Below are 23741 nucleotides of genomic sequence, written 5' to 3' on the forward strand. Positions count from 1 at the left end.
AATAACACAAGATTTGATTTCACAAGGTCTCTAGGCTCCCCAGGGCCCAAACTGGGGATTCACTGAACGAAGAGAATTTGTTTTTCCATTTTCTTCTTGAGAAAAAGAGATGATTTTGCAAGTCAATTATCTTTCAATGCCTTCCATAACTTCTCAGAAGTCTGATAAAGTGCTTGATGAAAGCAAGTCTCTTGATGATTTTTATAATGTTCCAGGATATTTTCTTATTGATAGCATATACAGAAAGATTTTAAAGTTCGGTGGAGTAAAAGCCAGCAGAAATGACCAATCAATTATAGGCACCATAAAAAAGAAACTATTAAAAATTTTAAATGGAACAGTTCATATTTATGTGTGTGTGTGTGTATAAATATAAATATAGTCCAGTTTTCATCATGGGTGACATAAAAACAATATTGGAAAGAATTATTTTTAAAATACAATTCAGAATTACAATTTTAACAATACACAATAATTTTACAATAACTCAAATTTTGGCATGATAATGATTATATATTTAATACATTTTTACCTCTCATAATAGCAATAAAGATTAAACAAGTTATTGAACAATACGAAAATATATTTAACTTTCACTTCAATATCTGGACTGTTTTATTTGAGTTCTTTCAGAACAATTTGTTCATATTCTTTACCTTAATTTTTAAAGGAATTCAAGCAGATATTCATGTTTTTAAAGTCTAAGATGACCATATCTTCCTTTTCACTCTAACGTTTGATTGTGTGATCCAGAAATAGGTTGGCAAAGCTATGTTTTAATATAATGTGAACATACAAATGATGCATAGTGAATAAAACTAAAGGTGAAATAATCTGATATTTCTTATAACTGGTTAATTTGGTAAAAATTTTTAAAAGGTTACCTACATTCTTCCTGGTGCCTATCCCACCCAACACAAACCTTGAGTTCTTCATCAAATAGAGGAGGTATTCTATTTGTGTTTCCAAATTCATTAATCTAAATACAACTATTCAGAGTATATGTAACATAATTTAGGTAGCAACCAGGTGGTCTCTACAGAAACATATGAATGATGATTTAGTTAGGCAGTTCTTTCTCCCTTATTTATTTCTCTATCCCAAATACTATACACCCTCCACAGTATGGTCATTCAATGAGAGAAGTACCAAATCTTTCTATTAATGAGTCAGCGGTACTTACGTATGTAAATCCCACAATAACCCTGTGCAAGTCAAATTCTTTTAAATGAGATTCAAATATCCTAAATTAGAAACTCCTCTTACGTATCTTTTTCTCAGGTGAAATGAAACACTGCACAGATTAGAAGTACTACTCTATTTGTCAACAATGAACCTTGCACTCAATTTAATATTATTTAATTCTATGGGGAAAAAACAAATTTTATTACATTCCTTTAAAACAGGGGGAAAACTGTACAAGTAAGCATGATCAAACCTCTGTTAGAGCTGGTTAATACTGAGCTTTATTATTGCCTCGAAGTCTCTCTAGTAGTGTCCAAGAAATTAAGTTTAAGGTCCATCTGAAGGAAAAAAAGCACTGGAGAGGCAAGAAAGGGCTTGGGTAAAAGCTTCAGAGGATTGTAGGGAGATGGAACTTGCTGTTTAAAAAAAAAAAATATTACGTTGAGCTCTGGAGCATCTCCATTTCTTAATACACCTTCCAAACCATCACTGGGATAGTTATAACCATGCTGTAAAGGCTCATCTTATATGCAGTTTTTGGGCTTTTATAAATCCAGAAAGTAAAGGAATATAAATGGTGGAGAGCACTGAAAGCTTCAGAGTAGGGCTGTAAGAGACTCAGTATTGCTAAGTCCCCAAACAAAAACGCCCAGTCTATCCCACCCTAAAACCTACGTGTAATAGTTGGAAATGCACCATCAGAAGCATTGAAGAAAAGCATGAAGGCTTGAATAAATCATACACTGAACAGTCTCGACACAGAAAAAAACCCAAACAACATATACACAAAAAAGCCTAAGAAGCATCTATTTTCCTTATGTCTTCAGGTGAGTATCTCTATCCCAATGGAGTGTAGTTATGAAAGCAACTAATCACTTTGAAGTAAAAAAAAGTATATCCCATCATGCTCCATTTTCTAGAATCTATCCTTTTTGACTGGTTGGTGTAAACAAAAAGCAAAACACATACACATGCTTGCGTGCACACACACACATATATATATACTCCCTCTTAAAATGTGAAAAATGCAAATATATAATGCTGGGGTTAGAAATCACTTCAGCTTATGTTTAAGAACTTATAGGTCATTGATTTGCCCCTGAAGAATATTTTCCCTTGTCCTTATTCTCTAAATGCCCAACTACCAAAAGAAAAATGGGGAAGGGAAAAAAAAAGGCTTTGCACATTTCAAGTCAGTTTCTTGTTAACAAAAAAGGGTAGCATTTTCTTCACTTTGGCCATTGTTTAAGATGCAGGCATAGATCAGGGAATGTTAGACTAGCATGTTTAAAAAAAAATGCAACATTAACAGAGCATATTATCTTTTCAAAAAAGACCAAAACACTAACAAATACAAGTCAATGCACATATTTTAAACTAGTGTAATTTTATCTACATTGGAGTAAATGTTATTTTGTGTACCAGACATTGCAATACTGTTCATTTCCCTTTTATCATGCAAACATGCCAATTTTGTCATTAAAAAAGAAACAAAAAAAACCTTTATTGGGTCATATTCACAATGCCCTCCCACCCAAATTAAAGGAAAAACTAAAAACAGAAATAATAAATCCCAGGATGAGCCCATTAAGACTTCATAAACTATGAATATACAGCTGGTAGTTAATACGTTAAAGGCAGAATTTTCAGATTTGTATAAAAAAATGTCTGTAATTTAAATAGATGTTTCCCTCACCTATTATAAATCTTTGCCACACAATGTAAAGTTTGCTACTCTGAAACTGGTACCAACTGGACAAAAACAAAAGCAAGGAACCATGAAAAAATTCTGTATGTTCTTTATGGACTGAGAGCACACACATTTTTGAATAATTAAAAGGGTGACTACAAGAACCTGACATTTCTCTGAATCTCACCTCTGGTGCCTAGCCTATATGTGTAATGTGTAAATGAAAGTCAGTAACATCTTAATAGCAGAGGTCTTGTCTACCTCCCTCTTCTTCTCTTCTAACTAATCGTACTCATTTTTGTCTCATTTTCCTGAGCATATTCCATGAACAGCATTGCAAGTTGGTTAAAAATAATAAAGGAAAAAAAAAAGAAAAAGAAAGTTTTACAAGGGTTTTGTTGGTTAATTATTTACCAGTGGAGTCACTCCACCAGGAGTTCAATTTCATTGGCTAGCAGCTGGTTCATGTTGAATAGGCCCCCTGGGAGCTTGGTGAGCAGTTCTCGCTCCGTGCTTTCAGGGTCGCTGTCAACAGAGCTGGAACTTGCGCTCATGTTGTCGACAGCAGTGGTGGCTGGGGGACCCAGCTCCGGCTCACTAGTCTCACTGGCCGTGGACACCACGGAGAGCAGGGACATACGCCGGGTGAGCCGGCCAGAGGGCAGAAGGGAGGCGGCATAGTCCGCTATGATACCAGCTACATCTAGATTACAAGCCTTATCAAAGGCGATGAAACCTACATTTGCATTGGCCTCGCAGACACAGAAGGAGCCGTCATCTTTCATCAACAGGTCAATGCCACACACATCCATCCCCAGGATATTAGACACCTGGATAGCTAGCTGCTTCCCTTGTTCACTCAATGAGCACATCATCCCCACACCACCTGGCAAAAAAGAAACAAAATAAGAAGTTACCAAAGTGATAAATTTCTAGAGTAAAACTAAAGCTGGCCTCTAAGGCTAACCCTTTCTTATAAATAAATAGTGAAGACAAAGGTGCCATTCTAGTGTGAAACTGGGACTTTGGCAGGCGAGAATTCTACCATTGACCCACCCATGCTAAATTTGGGACTTTGAAGTCTAAGTTTCCTTCATTAGGAAATCCCCTTCCAATCCAGTCTCTCTCACAGAATTCATGACCTTGTACTTTTTCAATAGGCTATTTTATCCTGAAGAAAACATTACATTTTCACTGAAGCCTATCTTACTTGCAGTAACACAGACCAGGTAGAAGGAACTTCTGCATATATGCAAGTATGACAAAAATAATAGAGACATATAATATGGACAAAGGGTAAGACAGACTCTGGGAACAAGGGGACCTGGGCATGTCTCTCTTCCCCTATGGTCCGCACTCCCATCTATCTGCGATTCCTCAGCCAAAAGGATTCTGGGGTTTAAGGGAGCTGACTGACTGTAGGTGAAATCTTGAGATTTGCTGGTATCTGAGGGAAAAGAATTAGAACTAGATTTTCTCATTTGAAAACCAGCTTCAGGAAGTTCTAAGAAAAGGACGAGAAAGCAAAGAATTTTGAGAAGAGCTTGAGTTAGAGAGCTCTGTGTATCCACAGAAGGAAAACTGGTATCAGAATTATGTGAATACAACTAATGTCTTTGATTCCAAAGAGACCAACAAGGAACTGCATAGGTAAGCTGAGGCCTCCCTACCACTGAAGCTGGAAGAATAGAGGAGGAGTCCAGAAAACAGGAAAGCTTCTTTTAAGGTAACTCAGTAGGAGTCTGGCACACTAGCCCATGAATTAATGACTCTATTTCTTAGCATCTGTAGGACTGATGCCATCTGGCATGTTCCAAATAACCAGAGCAGAGCCATAATGTGACAACAACACAGAGGTAGCAAGCCACCTATGACTAGAAAGAAATAAGAGCACTTTAAGGAGATTCAAGTTCAGCACAAAAAAAGACTTTCCAAAGCTAAAACAAAAACACAATTACCTAAATGAAAACTTTTTATAGAATTGAAGGAAAGTTTAGTCACTTTTCGAAGTCAACTTGGAACACAAGTGTAAGAAATATTTTGAAGCGCATACAAAAAACCTGAAGTAAAATTACAAAACCAAGATAAGTACGGAGGACTGACTTGGAAAAAACTACTCCAGAAGGAGAGAAACCAAATGAAAGAGAGTTAATAATTAAAAAAGAAATTTGCCTTGAAACTAATAAAACTGAGTTGGCTGACGAAAACAGTTTACTCAGATCCATGCTGGACTGATTGAGAAAAGACACATACCTAAAAATATCCTGAAAAAAATCTGAGTTAAAAAAAAAAAAAGGGCAAGACTTACAAAGAATAAATCACCGACCGAAATAAATACCTAAATAAATAAAAAGTAGATTTGGACATTGAACCAACAATGTAACCTATAAGGCAGAATTGAAGCTTGACTCTTAAAATGTGAAAATCAGATCTTGGCCAATACATTATTCTCCATTCAGAAAGAAAAATGTATAAGGATATCTGTCCCTCTCACACCCCCATCTTGGGAAAATGATCAAGAAAAAAATACTAACAAAACAGCAAATGACTAAGACGACGGACCTCAAGATATGGGAAGATTAAGATGAGGAGTAAATAGTGGGGAGTAATGATTCTTGCCATATAGGCATAATGAACTCTAAATGGATTTAAAAAGACTACCTTGGAATAGATCATGTGAGTGCTATATAAGCAATTCCTGAAACATAAGAGAAATTCTAATATAGATTTGGACTGAAATTACGAAATGATTCTGCAAAACACTGGAATTTTAAGCAGGGATTTTTGTCTGTTTTGTTCACTACTATATAACAAAATACTGTTACAGCACTTAATACTGTGTATGGGTGAATATTTATCATAAAAGGCCTCTCAGGGGATGGAGTAATGAGGCCACTCAATTCTGAAAAACAAGATAAAGGGGCTCTTGCTCTATCAAACATCGAGGCATAATGCCAGAGGAACTAAGACTGATAGTCACACAGTGAAAAATTAGTACAACAGATGAGAGGGCCCTTAAACAAACCAATGCATATGTGAAAATTCAATACATTAAAAAGATGGCTTCACAATAAAAGTAGAAATGTCATTAAAAAAAAGGCGGCATTACAAATCTGTATTAAACAGAGTATTTAATAAAGAGTGCTGGGACAACCAATTACTCATTTGGAAAAGAGAAAAAGGGAATACAGAGGGCAAGATGACCCTAAGGATGTTGGTCTAAGCTGGAAAGGTAGAATTACCATTAAATGATAAGAAGAAAACTGTTGGTGTGGAACACACTAGGAGGGAAAGTTACATTAGCAGTTCAGTTTTGGACATGTTAAAATTAAAATGTCTATTAGATATTGACATGGAGATAATTGAGTGGGCAGTTATATTTGCCTGGAGTTCAGGGAGAAAGCCTAAATTGGATATATACATTTGAAAATAACAACATATAGATGGTATTTAAAGCCATGAGCTAGGTAAAATTACTAAGAAAGTGAAATAAACAGAGAAGAAAAAACTCAGGCTAAGCTCTGAAGCACTGTAACAATAAGAGATCTCAGAAAACACACATTTAGAAAAAACAAAATCAGCAATCCTGTTTGGACCAATAATGAGTTAAGATACATCTACCTTAAATGAACCCCAATTATACACAAAATTAGTATATTAACAAAGAGGGAATCTTTAGTCAGACATTCCATACACGTTTGAATTCAGCTTGGGTAAAAGTAAATTCGTAATTCGGAGAAATCCAATTTTATTACTAAAAAAATAACAACCCTCAAAAGTATATTTATTACATTGATAAGTCTATCATATTTACATGTGAAAGATTTTTTTTTCAACTTATTGAATAAAAATCTGTAGTTATATATAAATACTCATTGGACAAGCTGTAATATTATTTAATATACTAGAAAGACACCTGCATCATTTTTACCTAGTGAGCAGTTGCTTTGCATCCTCCCGTCTGTTGAACAGCGTAACATGGTGCCAACCACACGGCCTCCCACAACAATGACACGTACATCCCGTCCATGAGACTCTTTAACATACTTCTGGAACAGGTATGGAGCTTCATGGCGAATAAGATGGCTTAGATCAGCCAAATGGTGCTTATCTCGAGCCAAGAAAACAGCCTTGCCTGTGAATGAAAAAGAATAAAAAAATATGTGCAAGTCATCAATCTGTGGGTAAACTGCTATCTATTGCCTCCATCTTCTTGTGTCCCAATCTGTTCTCTCAGAATCAATTACTTTTTAACCAAAGTAATATAGTTATAATTAGTAAGAGTGCAAAAACTGTACATAAAGTTAATAATTGCCATCATTGAGTCTCTCAATCTCCAAACTCGTACAGTAATCAAGAATTAATTTCAGTTTATGTTGTGAGGTAGGGATCTAAGATTTGTATTCCTCCAGGTTAGCCAGTAATGCCAGATTCATTTATTAGCAAACATTCCCCTCTAAGTTAAAACATGTCATTAATTTGAACAATACATTAATATATTTCATTTGTATGGAGGGATGGGCAAAAGTAGGTTTAGTTATTTGTATGGAAAAAGACATTCAGGTCATGATTATCACAATAGTTTTATTAACTTGTGTTTCACATACTTACAACTGTAAACCTAATTTTGCCCACCCTGTATAGTAAAAATAGTAGTACGTCACCACATACTTAAGCTTTATTTCTGAATTCTTTAGTCTGTTCCATTGCTCTGTTTGTAAATTTTTACACCAATGGAAGTGGCTGTTTTTAAAGCAGTTATATTTCCTTTGACGGTCTTCCCAGCAGGAAGAGGGGGAATCTAGGTCCCGTGCCTTTGAATTTAGGAGGACTTGTTATTGCCTGAACCTAGAGAATACAGCAGAAGTGATTCTATGTGACTTTCGAGGCTAGGTCACAAAAGCTCATGCCACTTCTTCGGTCATTGGAGCATTCACTCTAGTGCACTGAGACTCCTTGGCTGCCACAGTGGTGAAGCCAAATATAAACAATGCAGTCAAGAGTCCCAGCTGACCCCTGATACACTATCCTTGTCAAGGCACTAAATTTTGTTAAGTACTTGGATTTATGAAGCATTTTATGAATTAAAAAATCTTTCCTTAATCTGAAGTCATTTAAAAGCTTTTATAAATTGTCTTCTAAAGCTGTACATTTTTGCTTTATACATTTATTTTTCAAACTATATAAATTGGGAGAGGAATGACTGAAGTCAGTGATATAAGGTCCTTGTGTTGTTGAAAAAGAAGATAATGGTATTAACTTGGGACTCAGTCTAAATTAAGTATGTACCTTAAAACTTCTACTATAATCAATAAACGGAAGAAATAGCTTCTAGCCAAACTGAAGAACTCACAGAAGCCTTCTGTAAGTTTGGTACCATGTATCAACTTCCCTCTAATTTTTCTTCAGAAGCCCTGCTTCAAAACCTATAAATTTCAATCGACAAGACTACTGTTTAATCAATAACCATGAACAAATTCAAAGCAGTAATTGCTCTGATCTAATTTTTAAAAAGTCTATATTGTATAATCACCCTTATTAATTCTCAACAGTAAATTTCAATATTATGTACCATAACAACGACTCATACATACCTCTATGACCTCGTGTATTCTTCACTACCATTGGGAACTCCAGTACTTCTGCTTCATCAATCATTTTAGAAAAATTTTCATGACCACCTGGTTTGAGCAAAATACAGGGGCAATAAAGGTGATTTGTGACAGATTTTATCTACACTAAAGTCAGCAAAAAAAAGAGAGGTAGGAGGTTAAGAACCCGATGACTAAATTTTGTTTTTCTTGGAGAAAGTAATAAATAAAAGTTGAAAAAACAGTTAAGTATCAGTTTAAAACAACCACCCCTTTTAAAATGGAAAAAAGCAATCTTAAACTATAAATATTCTAATACCCAACCTAAAGAAAAAAAGTGTGCTTCAGCTAAAACAATGTTTCCTAACTCTAAACCATTTTTCATATTTTTATCCCTTATTTTTCCACTCTAAAAATATTAGATGACTCAAGACCTATTTTAGTACATTCAACTCCCTGTTTGGGTTAAGAAACAAAATAATGAGTTAGTTGAGAAGGCTCATCCAAGGCTGAAGATACTGCATGTGTATATATACACACACTCTCTCTCTCAAACACATAAATTAATTTTTCTTATCTCTATTATTAATCAGAGTTCCTTCTACACTGGGCTACTCAGTACCAGTGTGCTAAGTCTTGGTTCTTACTGTTTTTATTGCCTAGGAACACATGATACAGTAGCAAGATTAGTGCAAAAAAATGGACTATAGTTGTAAAAAAAGAGTATTAACACAATGATATAGAAAAACAAAACCTGAAGAAAGTTCATTAGGTGCAATGTCATAAATTTGCAGCTTAGAGAAATTAAGATGATCACTCCCCAAATTTTAAAACTTCAGTATCAGACCATAGGTAATATTTAATTTGTTTAACCCTTTCCTCCTTTCCATCTTCTTAAAACCAGAAGTACAGAGCTATGATATAAGCATCAGAAAGACAGAATTCTGAAACTACTCATACTGTCTCTTCTTGTGCAATTGCTAAAAACAGCAGCTGTTTCACATATACAGACTTGAAGACTTCCCTTCTTTAAAATATTAAAAATAAGACAGGAATTTCTTTTTAAAGCCTCAGTAACCCTCCAAGCATTCAACTGGACATTTATTTGGAGAAATATCTTCATGAAAAACTACACTGATTTATATAGTAAATCTTATCCTTTCCAAACTAGAAAACCTGAAAAGACAGAAAATATATTAAAAACACTGTATAATAGCAGTGCTACTCACAGTGCGGTCTAGTAACCTGTGCCCATTTCTGACTTCCTTGCTTTTGATCGTTGACCAGATAAATATAAAAAGAGTAAGCACTAGAAGCTTTTACAGCAATTTGGCATTGCTGTAATATTTTCATTGTACTTTATAAGAATATTCATACAAAGCAGACCAGTCTTTGAAAAAAAAAAAAAAATCCTTTACCACAGATAAAGCATACCTAGTATACTATCATTTTCTTAATAAAAAAAATTATAAAGAATTATTATGAAAATGGTAATAAATATTAACAGAAATAAAAAGAGATGTCATCAAATTCTATTATCTTTTACCACAGGGGCTGGCAAACTAAAGCCTGCGGGACAGCTTTGGCCCACTGCCTTTTTTTGTAATAAAGTTTTACTGGAACCCAGCTATACTCATTTGTTTAAGCATCTTCTATAGCAGTTTTCACACTATAACAGCATTACTGAGAGTCACAAGAGAGAATGTATAACCTAGAAAGCCCAAAATTTGACTATTTGGCCCTTTACTGGAAAAGTTTGCTAAGTTTGTTCTACCCATATCAAGGAACTAATCTTAAGACATGACTCATAATTCTCCTGCCCAGTTTGTTAAAACCCAAAGTTACTTCTATAAGTTCTTTCATATTCACAAATTTCCTTATATCACATAACTCTATTAGCTTGGTATGACTCTCAAAACTATCAGTTCTCTAACACTTAAGACTATAAATTCTTATTAGTGAACAAACCATAAGAGAAAGTATCTGGCAGAGGAACACCATGGCCAGCCAACTCTTGAAATGTCCAGAACTTATTAACACAGTTCAGGATGGCTTGAGGTCGGTTCATCAACCGGCATCCCATCTTCTCCAGGTGGCGCAAAACAGTGATGTCACTGTCACTTTGTACCCAAGGGGTTGGTACTCTCACTACCACCACCTGGGGGTAGGCAGTAATTAGTTCTCCATTGATCCGAAGACCTGAAATACACACACACAACCCCAAAACCATTAAAATGAGATATACAATAAAAGAAGGAACAGAAATATACCACAACTTGGGTCACAAAATTAAATGTACTATGTTATTAACGTTTCATTGAGACAAAAAGATATCCCTCCTTAAATTGTATTTCTTTGCAAAAAGAGGAAAACTTAATGAGAAAAACTTCTGTAATGGTTAAATAATTGTGTATGTCAACATAAAGGAATACAACATAGCCATTAAAATGAATGTCATAACCTGAAATGGAAAAATGTTCAGATGTTGAACATTTTTGTTTAAAAAAAAAAAAGGCAACTCTGGGAATAATTTTATCTGTTTGCATATGCATAAAAAATGTATAAAAGGATAAATGATGTAAATGTCTTTCTCTGAGTATAAGTGAATGGCAAGGCAGGAAGCAGAAGATAGAATAAGGAGCTTTAACACTGTGCTCCATGTAATTCTCTATATTATTTATGTTCTTTTTAAAGTGAGGACATATATTTTTATAATGAAATATTTTAAAAATAGAAGTTTCTTGAATTTTAGCCAATATCATTCTATTTAAAGAAGTCCCAGATTAAAAAAAAACAAACTTTTCATTTAAAAATAGTTCATTTACTTGTTTATACTGTTCATACACAAGAATACAGGAGTGGGCAAAAGTAAGTTTACAGTTGTGAGTACACAAAAAAGTTTATCCTTGTATTATTTATTAACTATTGTATTATTTTCCAAACAACTCTAAACCTACTTTTGCCCACCCCTGTATCTAATATATTCACTTTCCATCCAAGATCATTGGTACTTAGTGTTTATAGTATGTATTTTTCCCACTGTTAATCTTAGCATAGAATAATATATAATCTTTAGGATAAAGTGTTTATATTACTTTGTCACTTTCACTACTTAAAATTACACCACATCTTTCTATGTCAGTGCATATATTATAGCTCTATTTCCTTTTTTAGGAGGCTGAATGGAATTATATTTTATAAATATGCCATATGATCCATCCAATAGATATGAAGCAATTACTATGCATCAGATGATTTTCTAAAAGTTGGGAATAGAGTCGTGGTTGGTGTGGCTCAGTAGATTGAGCACCGGCCTGTGAACCTGTGAACCAAAAGGTCACTAGCTCGATTCCTGGTCATGGCACATGCCTGGGTTACGGGCCAGGTCCCCACTTGGGGGTGAGCAAGAGTCAGCCAATCAATGTATCTCTCACATATCCATGTTTCTCTCTTTATCCCTCCCTTTCCTCTCTCTAAAAATAAATAAAGAAATCTTTAAAAATTGGGAACAGATAGGTAAATAAGGCAGACAAGGTATTTACTGTACTGTGGAAGAGAGACTGTTCTATAACATGACAGCTGTCTGTCAGAACCTTGTGCTAGGATCCAGAAGATCGAGCTATATCCAACCAAGAACAACAATTGCTTCCCATACATCCCCACACAGATTGTCCAACTCTTCCCCTATGCCCCAGGCATGCTGGTTCCTGGAACAGGCCCTTGCCCTCCCCAGGTCAGGCATATAAGGAATTTCCCATTATCTGGGGCAGGTCACATCCCAGTACCCCTATTCATCCTGCCCTGTCCTATATAACCCTATAGTGCCTGCTATGACATGTTTCATATAGGCAAGTTCCCTTAATAAACTCAATGTAATACTAGAGTTGTCGGCCTCTTTCTTCAGTAGCTAGGTCCTGGGAATTTTTGTGTTAACAGGTAGTGGCACTCAAGAAGCTTTCATTCTAGTGGGAGAAACTCTATGTATTAGTTTTTATGGTACTGGCTTTTAAACATGGTAGAAATTCTAATACAGGAGAAATTGGTGAGAGGTAACATCCGAGTTAGAGAATAAGCCTTGAGAAGTGTTTGTTTAAAGCAAAAAGAAATGACACTTCAGAAGTAAGGGCGCAGCAGAAGTCATAGGGCAAAAAGAGCAGTAAGAAAGTGCCTCAATTTTAACTTGTATTCATGTAATATGTAAAACATAAGGTTGGTCATGTTACGGTGAAGTTGTCAAATATGCAAAGCTGGAAACTCTTAAGATATAACTGACATACACTGTATTGGTTTCAGGTATATAACATAATGAATCAACATTTGTATATATTGTGAAATTAACACCACAATAAATTTAGTTGACATCTGGCACCTCACATAGTTAACAACTTTTTTCTTTTGATGGGAACTTTTAAGTTTTACTCTCTTGACAACTTTTAAATATACAACACACTATTGTGAACTACAGTCACCATGCTATACATTACATCCACAGGACCTATTTATCTTCTAACTAGAAGTTCGTACCTTTTAACCACCTTCGCCCATTGCCCCCTCAGCGTCCCAATCCCATCCCTCCTTCACCTGCCTCTGGCCACCACCAAACTATTATCTGTATCAAGGACTTTGGTTCTGCATATTAGTGAGATCATACAGTACTTGTCTTTCTCTGTGTGACTTATTTCACTTACCATAATTCCCTCAAAGTCCATCTATGGTGTCACAAATGACAGGATTTCCTTCTTTTCTATGGCTAGATAATATTCCATTATATACACACACCACATGTTCTTTACCCATCCATCCATTTAAACTTAGTTTATTTCCAATTTTTAGCTATTGTAAATAATGCTGCAATGGGGGTGCAGATATATCAAGATAGTGATTTCATTTCCTTCAGTTAAACACTCAAAGTGCAGTTGCTAGATCCACAAACTCTGAGCTGAAGAGTTTATATAACTGCCTTGATTAAGATAACTGAGGGTGTGTGCTGAATATTGTCTGCTGATACTTTACACTGCCCTCCCCCTCTGTATGACAGGGATTAGGAACATTTCCCATGCTCCTTTGCCAGAAGGATTCCATGTTGAAAATCCATCAACAAGAGATAATTATATAAAATTTGAAAGGTGAAAGAGATCTAGAAGTCACTCTTCCCCAGAAGCAGCTGTGGATAGGTACTTGGTCATGAGCAGATGTGAGGTTCTACCAGTGGCTGCAGGGTTCTCACAATCATTCACTGTGCTGCTGCTATAGGCATCTTAAGATCAGCAGCAGCAGCAGATTTCTGCAATCCTACACTTTTTTCTCATTTCTTAGGCTTCAGCACTAAATTGTCTCAACAGTCACTCAAAAAATAAAATCTAAAGAGTATTTTTTTTAAATAGGAAAAAAAACTACTGAGCAGATTAAAATTGTAAAAAGTTTGAGACTAAGATATAAAGAATGGGAAAGCTAAAAAAGGAAGCCAGTTTAGGACAAAGATGCTGACTTTGGATCTAGATATAAAAGATTCTGGTGATAACTCAAGAACATCAAAGTAGAACTATTACACATATGTACATATAATTCATATTGGTAGTATGGAGTGTGTTTGTTTAGTTGTGGGAATCAGCCCAAGATATATAACTAAAGAAATCAGAATATACAGGCTGAAAAACAAAAGGAAATAACAGAAAAATCTAGAACCAAGATTTAGTGAATCTCATTAATGAAGCAAAAGCCTGGGGGGAAAAAAAGCACTCAAAAAACTAGGAAAATCTAGTGCTAAGTACTACTGTGAAAGATAAGAGAAGTCACCATTATCAGGAAGAATGATCAAACTCATTAAATAAAACAGAGGTAACAAAAAGTTGAGTTTTGAGAAAGGCTTGAATGATCAGGAAAAGAGACACTATCAACTGTCAGGAACAAATTTCAACTATTACATTACTTTCTCATTTTCCTAATAGGAGACAGTTTTTGCTCTTTTTAAGCAATGGGATAAAAAAAAAAAGCAATGCAACTATTTCACGCTTAGGCCATACAACCAGTAAGAACCACCTATCTCCTGAGACGGGAGATAGGAATACTTTATATCAGAGACGGGAATATGGGAGTACTTTATATGAAGTGCAGTCAGATCTGCATAGTATACTTATGTGGGTACTATTGAGGCTGGAAAGAAATCCAATGTCTCCAGTAACAGAAAGACACACTTTGTTATTCTAGGCCAGCAGAAGGTGATCAAAGGCTGGAAAGAAGAGCAGGTATGGACAGATGAGCATGAGCCAAAATAGGCAAAGTGACATCTCTTAGGTACTAGTAGCAAATGCCACTGTTTAAGAATCCATTCTTAAAAGTATATGGCTTTAGTACCTGTGTGTCCTATCAAAATATCCTTCTTTAACATCGTCAGTAATCCTGTTTCCTTCTCATTTGTTTCCAAGTCTTATCTAGCTATTAATCCTAAAATAGATTTTTTTTTTCTTAAAAGGTAAGTTCTTTTGGGAATGATGAAGAACCAATAAAATTCTTTTCCCTGACTCTCATCAGTGGTACAGAAAGAAACAAAAGGAAGACTACTATCTATAACTACGGGCCTCATTATCATTGAGGATTGCCTCACGGCAGCAGTCACGTGTTTTAAAAAAAGACAGCAAATGGGTGAACTGTTTTTTAATTAAAATAAATTGAATATAACTTATTTGAAAAAAATAAAAGAGAAAAGAAAGGAGAAAGAAAACAGGGAGATAGGAAGCAAGCAAACAAGCAAAGCAATCATTAGCTGTCCATTTTTAAAGCATTTTTTGTCTTCAAACAATATAGAATCTGAGAAGATAACCAACTCTATCACAAGAATGAGCAAAAGGAAGTTAAGATATATCCAATTTAGAGAATGCTAATGACACTAGCTATAATTCACCTCCTTAGATTTCACAAATGCTGACTAACATTCAAGCTCTACATGTTTGAGTACATTCTTTACAGCTTTTCTAAGATAGTAATAAAAGAAATTTGTTCAAGAGAAATACTTCATGAAACAGAAAAACAAAAAGACAAAATACCCTCAAGGGACTCATCCATTTACTCATTCATTCAAAAATATTTGCTGAGCACCTACCTTAAGATACTCTGAAACCTGGGATAAAATCCTAGCCCCACTTGAGGGGTTTTGAGGAGAATGGAAGGAGGAATATGCTGTAAAGCACTTAATAATAAATGACTGATACATGCTAAGTCCTTAATAATTATTAGTGGCTTTCCATTACTCAAGTTTACAATGGTGAGTGGGGTAGGTTGCTGGCAAATAATATCTGTTAGTTTCTAGCAATATAACCTGAGAGAACCCTTTTGTCCTCAACCCCCAATCAAACATATCTGGTTTATTTAATTTGATGCCTAAGAACTCACTGCTATTTTCCTAATGCAGCATAAAAACTTGTTTTTATAAAGCTTTTTTCTTACAATTATCCTAATGTGATTTGAAAATTAAAAGCTGAAATACTACATCCAACCTATTATATATTCTTTACCCATAAATAGCAATTTTTACTGAAATGGTAAAGAAAAGCTACATAGAAGATAAATGGGGAAATATGTAATTATACAGTCACTGGTAATGAAGCCAGCCATAAACACTTATTGTAACCTTCTGGCAAGAGCGTACTGTAGAAGAGGGAAGAAAAGAAGCAAAACATCTTGGTAATACAGGCAAAGCTGCTTTTAAATGTTGAGCCCCTCAGTCCTTTTTGAAAAAGGATAAACTTACTTTTACCAGTGGCTCCAGGGTAAAGATAAATATTTGTACCAATCTGTTCTACCCAACTTTTAGCCATCACAACTGCATGATATATCAAAATTTTCTGAATAGCTGTAAGTATGAATAAAAATATATAAGTAAATGTAAAGATATTTATATTACCATATAATTTTAAATAAATATACTATAAATATTAATCAACATAAACGAAAAGCTATAGAGTAATAAATAACAAAGTGGGGGACTACATTAAACTCCTTGAATACTGAACATTATGAAGAAAACTATTGGGAAAGTAGGAGATTCAGATTTTTTCCCTCAAATGTTTCATTTAGAACCCAAATAGCAAGCAATAATGATGATGAGGTAGCAAAGGTCAAAACACAATGTGAGCAGATCTTTACAAGATACTTTCTGGCATGTAACAATGACACAAATCCTAACTCTGCCATTTATCCACTGTATAACCTCCGGCAAGTTCCGTAACCTCTTTGTGCCTCAGGTTCCTCATCTGTCAAATAGGTATAGTAACAGTAGTTCCTTTATAGAGTTGAGGTGAGGATTAACTAAGTTAACATTAGTGAAGAAGTGCCTGGCACATAATAACTCTTAATCATCATTGTCATCCCTCATCCGCTTTTGCAAATGGGAAACCGAGATTAGAGAAACTAGAAAGTGAGTACCATGAAATTAAAAATCTGACCATCTTGTTCACTGCTATATCCTCAGCACCATCTGGCACATAGTAGGTGCTCGGTTATGAAATATGAACTTGTCTAACAATTTTTAAGAAGCAGAGAAGGTCTTTAAACCCTGGCCTGACTCTGAAACTATATGGCCTAAAACAAGATTGTCCCTATAAATTCTGCAGAAAAACTAGTTAACTCAAACTCAAAACACCAATGATAAGTCAAATTACATTAACATCTAAAAACCCAAAGTAGAAGGAAGAAAATTTAAAAGAGGAGAAATTCATGGAATAGAAAGCAAGAATCAATAGAAAATATCAGCCAAGCCAAAAGCTGGTTCCTAGAAAACATAAATTTGTAGGTCTCTAATAAAATTGATGGGGGGGGGGAGGAACAAATAAACTTAGATAAAATGTACAAAACTTCCTAGAAAAATACAATTTATCAAAACTGCCACAAGAAATATATAATCTGGTCCTGGCTGGGTGATGTCGACCATCATCCATATACCAAAAGGCTGCAGGATAGATCCCTGGTTTGGGCACATATTAATGTTTCTCTCTGATCTCTCTCTTCCTCCATACCTTCCACCCTCTCTCCCTCCCTCCCTCTTCTTCTCTAACATAAATTAAAAAAATTAATTAATTAAGTAAAAACTTAATTGGGTTTAATTGGGTGAGGATTAAAAAAAAGAAACCATAATCTGAGTAAACTCCACAATCACTAAAGAAAATTAACCATTAATTAAAACATTTCCACAAAGAAATGTCTAGACACAAACGGCTTTTTAAAGTAAATTCCATCATTCATTTAAGGAAGAAATAAAACCAACGTAACACAATCTTTCCAGAAAACGGAGAGGAACAAAAATAAAAGCCACTCCCCAACCTGTTATAAAACAGGACAACATAACTTAGCAGAAACCGACAATGACATTTCAAGAAAGGAAAGATACAAGCCAATTTCACTCATGAACATAAATATAGAAATCTCCAACAAAATATTAAATTAAACGCAGCATATAACAATCTTAAGCAAGTTGAATTTATTCCAAAAATTTAAAAGTTGCTTTAACTTGTAAATACCAATCATGTAATTTGCAATAAAAACGAAACATGACCATTCAATAGATGTATAAATACTATTTGATAAAATTCAAGTATTCAGGATTTTAAAGACTCTTTAGCATATTTCGAGTAGAAAGAAATTTCCTTAATATGAAAAAGGATAACTTGAAAAATCCTCCAGGTCATATCATGCTTAATGGTTTAATGCTAAAAGCTTTCCTCTGAACCCAGAAATGAGACTAGGATGTCCACTATAACTATTTCATCCAACATTGTCCCAGAGGTTCTATTTGGTGCAATTAGTCAAGAAAAGAAAGTGAGATGTAAAGATTGGAAAGGAAATCTAAAACTCTTGATTACCTGCCGATGACACTTGTTTTGAAAGCACGTGCAATCCAAAAGAATCTATCACAAACTATTGAAATAAGTGAGCTACTGTCAATATATTATATAAAACTCAAACAGCAACAATGAGTTAGAAGTAAAAGAATTTTAATTGTACCATTTAAAATAGCAGAAAAAATATAAAATTCACAGGAATGAGATGCACTTAAAAAGATGTGCAAGACTTCTGTGGGTGAAACTATAAAACATTACAGGCATTAAATACAAGGAAGGAGGGGTGGGGGTAGGGGAGAGGGAGAGACAGAGACAGAGACAAAGACTGACCATGCACACATTCACATGTTGGAAGGTTCAACAGTATGTGTCATTTCTTCCCAAATTGATCTATAAATTCAATACAATTCCAATCAAAATTTCAGATGGTATTTTTGTGGAACATGACAAGCTAATTCTAAAATTTATATATAAATGCAACAGAACATGACTTGCTAGATATTCTTAAAGATGTGAGAGAACACTTACTCTACTGGATATCCTAACACTATAGTAATTAAGTCAGTGTGGTATTGGTGAAAAGAGGCACAATTAGCACAAAGGAACAGAATAAACCCATCTACTATATATACAAATAACTTCACTTACTACAAAGGAAACACAGAAGACCAAGAGAGAAAGGTCAGTCTCCTCAGTAAAAGGTACTGGGACAATCAAATATTCAAATGAAAAGAAAATGAAACTTTACCATTACCTATCATCATACACAAAAATGGATTTCAGGTAGATTATAAATATGCATGTGAATGTCAAAAATATATACTCTCTAAAAGCGGGCAAAGGGGTATCTTCATGGCCTCAGGGTAGGGAAAGACTTTTTAGCACAAGGAACAAAAAGAATCAACTGTAAACAATAAGATGTTAGACTACATTAAAAGTGAATTCTTCTATTTACCAAGACACTATTAATAATGTTGAAAGACAGCCCTGGCTGGTGTGGCTCCGTAGACTGAGTGCTGGCTTGTGAACCAAAGGGTCACCAGTTCAATTCCCAGTCAAGGCACACGCTTGGGTTGCAGGCCAGGACCCCAGCCAGGGACGCATGAGAGGCAACCACACATTGATGTTTCTGCCCCTCTTTCTCCTTCCCTTCCTCTCTGTCTAAAAATAAATAAATAAAATCTTAAAATTTTAAGAATGTGTAAAAGACAAAAGCTATGGAAGCAACCCAAGTGCCCATCAATAAATAAGTGGATAAAAAAGCTTTGGTACATATACAATGGAATATTACACAATCTTAACAATAAAATCCTACCATTTGTAACAGAGGGTATTAATGCTAAGTTAAATAAGTCAGTCAGAGAAATATAAATGCCATATGATTTCACTTATATGTGGAATCTAAAGAATATAAATGAACAAACAAAACAGAAACAGACTCATAGATACAGAGAGCCGACTGATGGTTGCTAAAGAAGCAGGAGGTTTGGGGCTGGTTGCGAAGGCGAAGGGATTAAGAAGTGCACATTGTTAGCTACAAAACAGTTATGGGGATGTAAAGTACAACACAGAAAATATAGTCAATAACATTGTAAAAACTATGCATGGTGTTAGCTGGATACTACAAATAGCAGGGAAAGTATAACCATGCTTGTCTATGCTGTACACCTGAAACTAATACAAATTAATATTAAATGTTAAACAGTAATAAAAAAATTTTTTTACAATTACAAAAAAAGAAAGTTAAAAGGCAAGCCACAAATGAAACATTTACAACAGTACAATAAAATAATCAGTCCAATAGCAAAATGGATGAGAGACTTGCACAGGCATTTTATAGGTGAGGACACCTAAACATTGTATACCTAAACAAATACACACAGATACTCAACCTCATTACTGAGTGGGGATATGAAAACAATTAAGATACCATTTCACACCCACTAGAATAGCTAAAAGCAAAGACCATTAACTTTGAGTATGTGGCTTAAAAAAAAAAGAAACACAGTAGTAAGAGAAGGGACTTTAACCTGGTAAAGGTTATTTGAAAGAAAAGAAGAAAGAGAAAGAAAAGAAGAGAAGACAAGACAGAGAGGGAGGCAGGGAAGAACATTAAGTATCAGGTTTATTTATCGGAACAAAACTGCAGCTCTCTAAGATCAGGCATTAGACAAGCATGTTCACTATCATCATTTTTAGTCAACATTACACTGGAGGCACTATTTAATTTAATAAAATAAGAAAAGTAAATTAAAAACATAGAAACCAGAAAACTGTCACTTTCATATATGATTATCTGTATAGGATACCATACAGAATCCTTGTTCAGAATACGGCCATTCCTTGTCTAGTTAACCCTAACCCTAAATTGTTTAAAATGAAAACCCCCACACTGGAAAGACTATTGGAAAAGTATGCATTAATATTACCTTTCTGGAACACTTTGGCAATGAACAGTAATTCCTCCTCCAGGAATTTACAGCAAAGGAATCCTACTTAAAGCCTGCATATACTGTTCCTCTCACTCTACCCTTGGATAACAGCTACTCATCCTTCAGGTTTTAGTGTTACTTCCTTAATGAGACCTTCTCTGACTCCCCCAATCTAATGAGATTTACTGGTGTATTCTCTCACATCACACTGTACTTTCCTTTTATAACACTTAGTGTGTAACTATTTCCTTGGCTTTTGCATAATGTCCATGTCTCCCATTTACCAACAGACTATTATATTTTGCTAAACTCTACATCTCCCAGTACCTAGTACAGTATCTTGGCACACAGATTACACTCACTTGACAAGTGAAAAACATTTAAAGAACAGTATGTATGTTATAAATATGTGTATGTGTGATCAATATATGAACAGCAAAATTTCAGATATTTGATTTACTCTTTACATTGGATACTTTTTCTCTTTTGTATAATTAAAACTATATAAAGCTATCAGTATTTTATAAAAATAAAAAGAGCACTGGCTGGTGTGGCTCACTGGATTAAGTGCCGGCCTGTGAACCAAAGGGTCACTGGTTCCATTCCCAGTCAGGACACATGCCTGGGTAATGGGCCAGGTCCCATTTAAGGGGCAACCACACATTGATGTTTCTCTCCCTCTCCTTGTCCTCCTTTTCCACTACTCTAAAAAAATAAACAAACAAAATTTTTAAAAGAGAAAAAAAAGACATAGACCTAGGGTTCCTAGTGCTATGATTTGTATATATTAGGTCTTTCAAACTGTTAACTAAGAGCAAACTTCCAGAGGAATATTTAAGAAAAAATGTTCAGAATATATTAAAATGTTTTAATTATATGAAATAACTGTGTTATTTGGGGATAGGTTTATCTATTAATGGAATAATGAAAAAGTGTCAAGGAGCCAGAATTAGCCCAATGAATCAAGACCAGCAGACCTAATGGCTTCACTGGTTAAAGCCACCAAATATTTAAAGAGTTAATGCCTGAATGGTTGCCAAATCAATTCTTGGTCAGGGCACATGTCTGGGTTTCAGGTTCAGTCCCTACTTGGGGTATGTACAAGAGGCAACCAACAGATGTTTCTGTCTCACACCAATGTTTCTTTCATTCTCTTTCTCCCTCCCTTCCCTCCACTCTAAAATAAATAAATAGCCCCGGCTGGTGTGGCTCAGTGGACTGAGTGCCGGCCTGTGAACCAAAAGGGTGCTAGTTCAATGCCCCACCAGGGCACATGCCTGGGTTGTGGGCCAGGTCGTGCGAGAGGAAACCAACTGATGTTTCTCTCCCTCTCTTTCTCCCTCCCTTCCCCTCTCTCTAAAAAATAAATAAATAAAACCCAAAAAAAAGAAAAGAAAAAAGAAAGAATCACACATGGATTTTGATTCATTTGCTAAAAGGATCCCACCCCATGAATTACAAGATATTTTAAAACTAAAGATAGTAATAATGAAGACAACCTGTAGGTTATCTTTAATTTCCCTCCCAATTATTTCCTAACTGATAAGGGGTTTAATACCAATGCTTTCATTTCTTTCAGAAAATATACTAGATTTTAAGACTCGCTAATACTTAGTATGCTAAGGCTATTATTGATGCCTTTGTCCTAATTACCCCTGAAACATGCAGAGTCACCATATACTAATTTTTTAATCCAAAAAATTACTTACTACAGACTTACCCAAGTTTCCTTGCTCAATTGTCAGCACAACCTCATCCATCACCACAGCCCTAAAGTCCAGTTCCTCCTCACAACACTTGGCCTTTAGTGCTCGTAAAATCTCTTTTTGGGGATAGTCTTCCCTGATTCGTCGATCTGTCAAAAACCACAATTTGGCAGCCACAGAGCTACACATCTTGATCTTATTCTTCCTTTTTCTGATTATTTCCTCCTGAAGGCAAACTTTTTCTGGATGGGAGAGAAAATACACATACAAATCAAGAAATCGACTTAATTTCCGGCTTTCACACAAATAAATGCTGCATTTACATACTAACTATACAAATAGGATAACGGTAATATTATGACTTTTCCCCTTTCATTCAAATTAAAAATTTTTATGCCACTAGAAATATGGAAATTGACAACCTGCTCTTAAATAAGATTTCTCCATTTTTCACTGGGGAAGCAAGCACTGCAGTTTCAACAATTACAGCAGGTCACTTATCACACACTTTCAATGTCATCCCCTATATTATATATTGTCTAGGTACAGGTTTATTCCCCCCCGCAAAATGCAAATCCTATCTTGATATAAAATAGTGACTGTGATCATCAATAACATACTCCCATAGCTCTCCTACAACTACAAACTCAAGTCCATTCACTAAAATGTGTTTATTTCAATCAGAACAGTATGCTCTTACTTGGTGTTTTTCTTTTCTTTAAATAGAATTTTAAAAAATAAACAGCTTGTTTACTAGCATGTGAAAAAGGACTTTCTCCTATAAACAGAATTTTGCTTCTCAGAGTTTACCATCATGAGCAAGACAACAGTTGAAATCATTTTCTTGAGAAATGAAAAATTGTAAGTTTTACTGAAAAATATAACAGGTGATTTCAACAGAAGAAATCTTTTCAAAACTAAAATTTCTCGTATTATTCCAGATGACATGGCAAACCTGGCAGAGAAGGAAAGAACAAGGGCAAGGACTAGAGGAAGCAATGACCATACAGATAGATGGCTTCCAGCATACCAGCAGCTAGAACTGGTCCCTCATGCACTATTCACATGCTCTCCAGGGTCTCAGCCACAAGGGTCTGCTCCACAGAAGCACAGCACAGAACAGATGCACACACACACACACACACACACACACACACGCCAAACCTTGGCGGCCTGCCATGTCTACCCCCACAACCTCAAAGGTATCACTCATTGGAAAGTAGGGAAGGAATAAAATAACACGGGAGATACGCAGGAGAGAGGGGCTGGTAGCTGTGGAAAAGCAAGGGAGGACTGGGCTCTCA

The 23741-nt window shown here is 35.2% G+C and overlaps 1 protein-coding gene across 4 annotated transcripts in view; it reads right to left on the minus strand.

Moving 5' to 3' along the window:
* Positions 1-582: 582 nt before the first annotated feature.
* Positions 583-23741, minus strand: part of RIMKLB (ribosomal modification protein rimK like family member B) — a 37598-nt gene continuing 14439 nt past the window's right edge. For all 4 annotated transcript variants that reach the window (XM_054591450.1, XM_054591454.1, XM_054591452.1 and 1 more), the window contains 5 exons: positions 22452-22679; positions 10435-10665; positions 8470-8556; positions 6807-7010; positions 583-3761 (listed from right to left, as the gene is read on the minus strand). In XM_054591450.1, the coding sequence (XP_054447425.1) occupies positions 3298-3761; positions 6807-7010; positions 8470-8556; positions 10435-10665; positions 22452-22626 (1161 nt within the window). In that variant the 5' untranslated portion in view covers positions 22627-22679 and the 3' untranslated portion in view covers positions 583-3297. The remainder of the gene's footprint in view (positions 3762-6806; positions 7011-8469; positions 8557-10434; positions 10666-22451; positions 22680-23741) is intronic.

This window comes from Pteronotus mesoamericanus, unplaced genomic scaffold, assembly GCF_021234165.1.
Source record: "Pteronotus mesoamericanus isolate MK-2021 breed Mesoamerican mustached bat unplaced genomic scaffold, CSHL_Meso_final scaffold_21, whole genome shotgun sequence".
Lineage (NCBI taxonomy): Eukaryota > Metazoa > Chordata > Mammalia > Chiroptera > Mormoopidae > Pteronotus > Pteronotus mesoamericanus.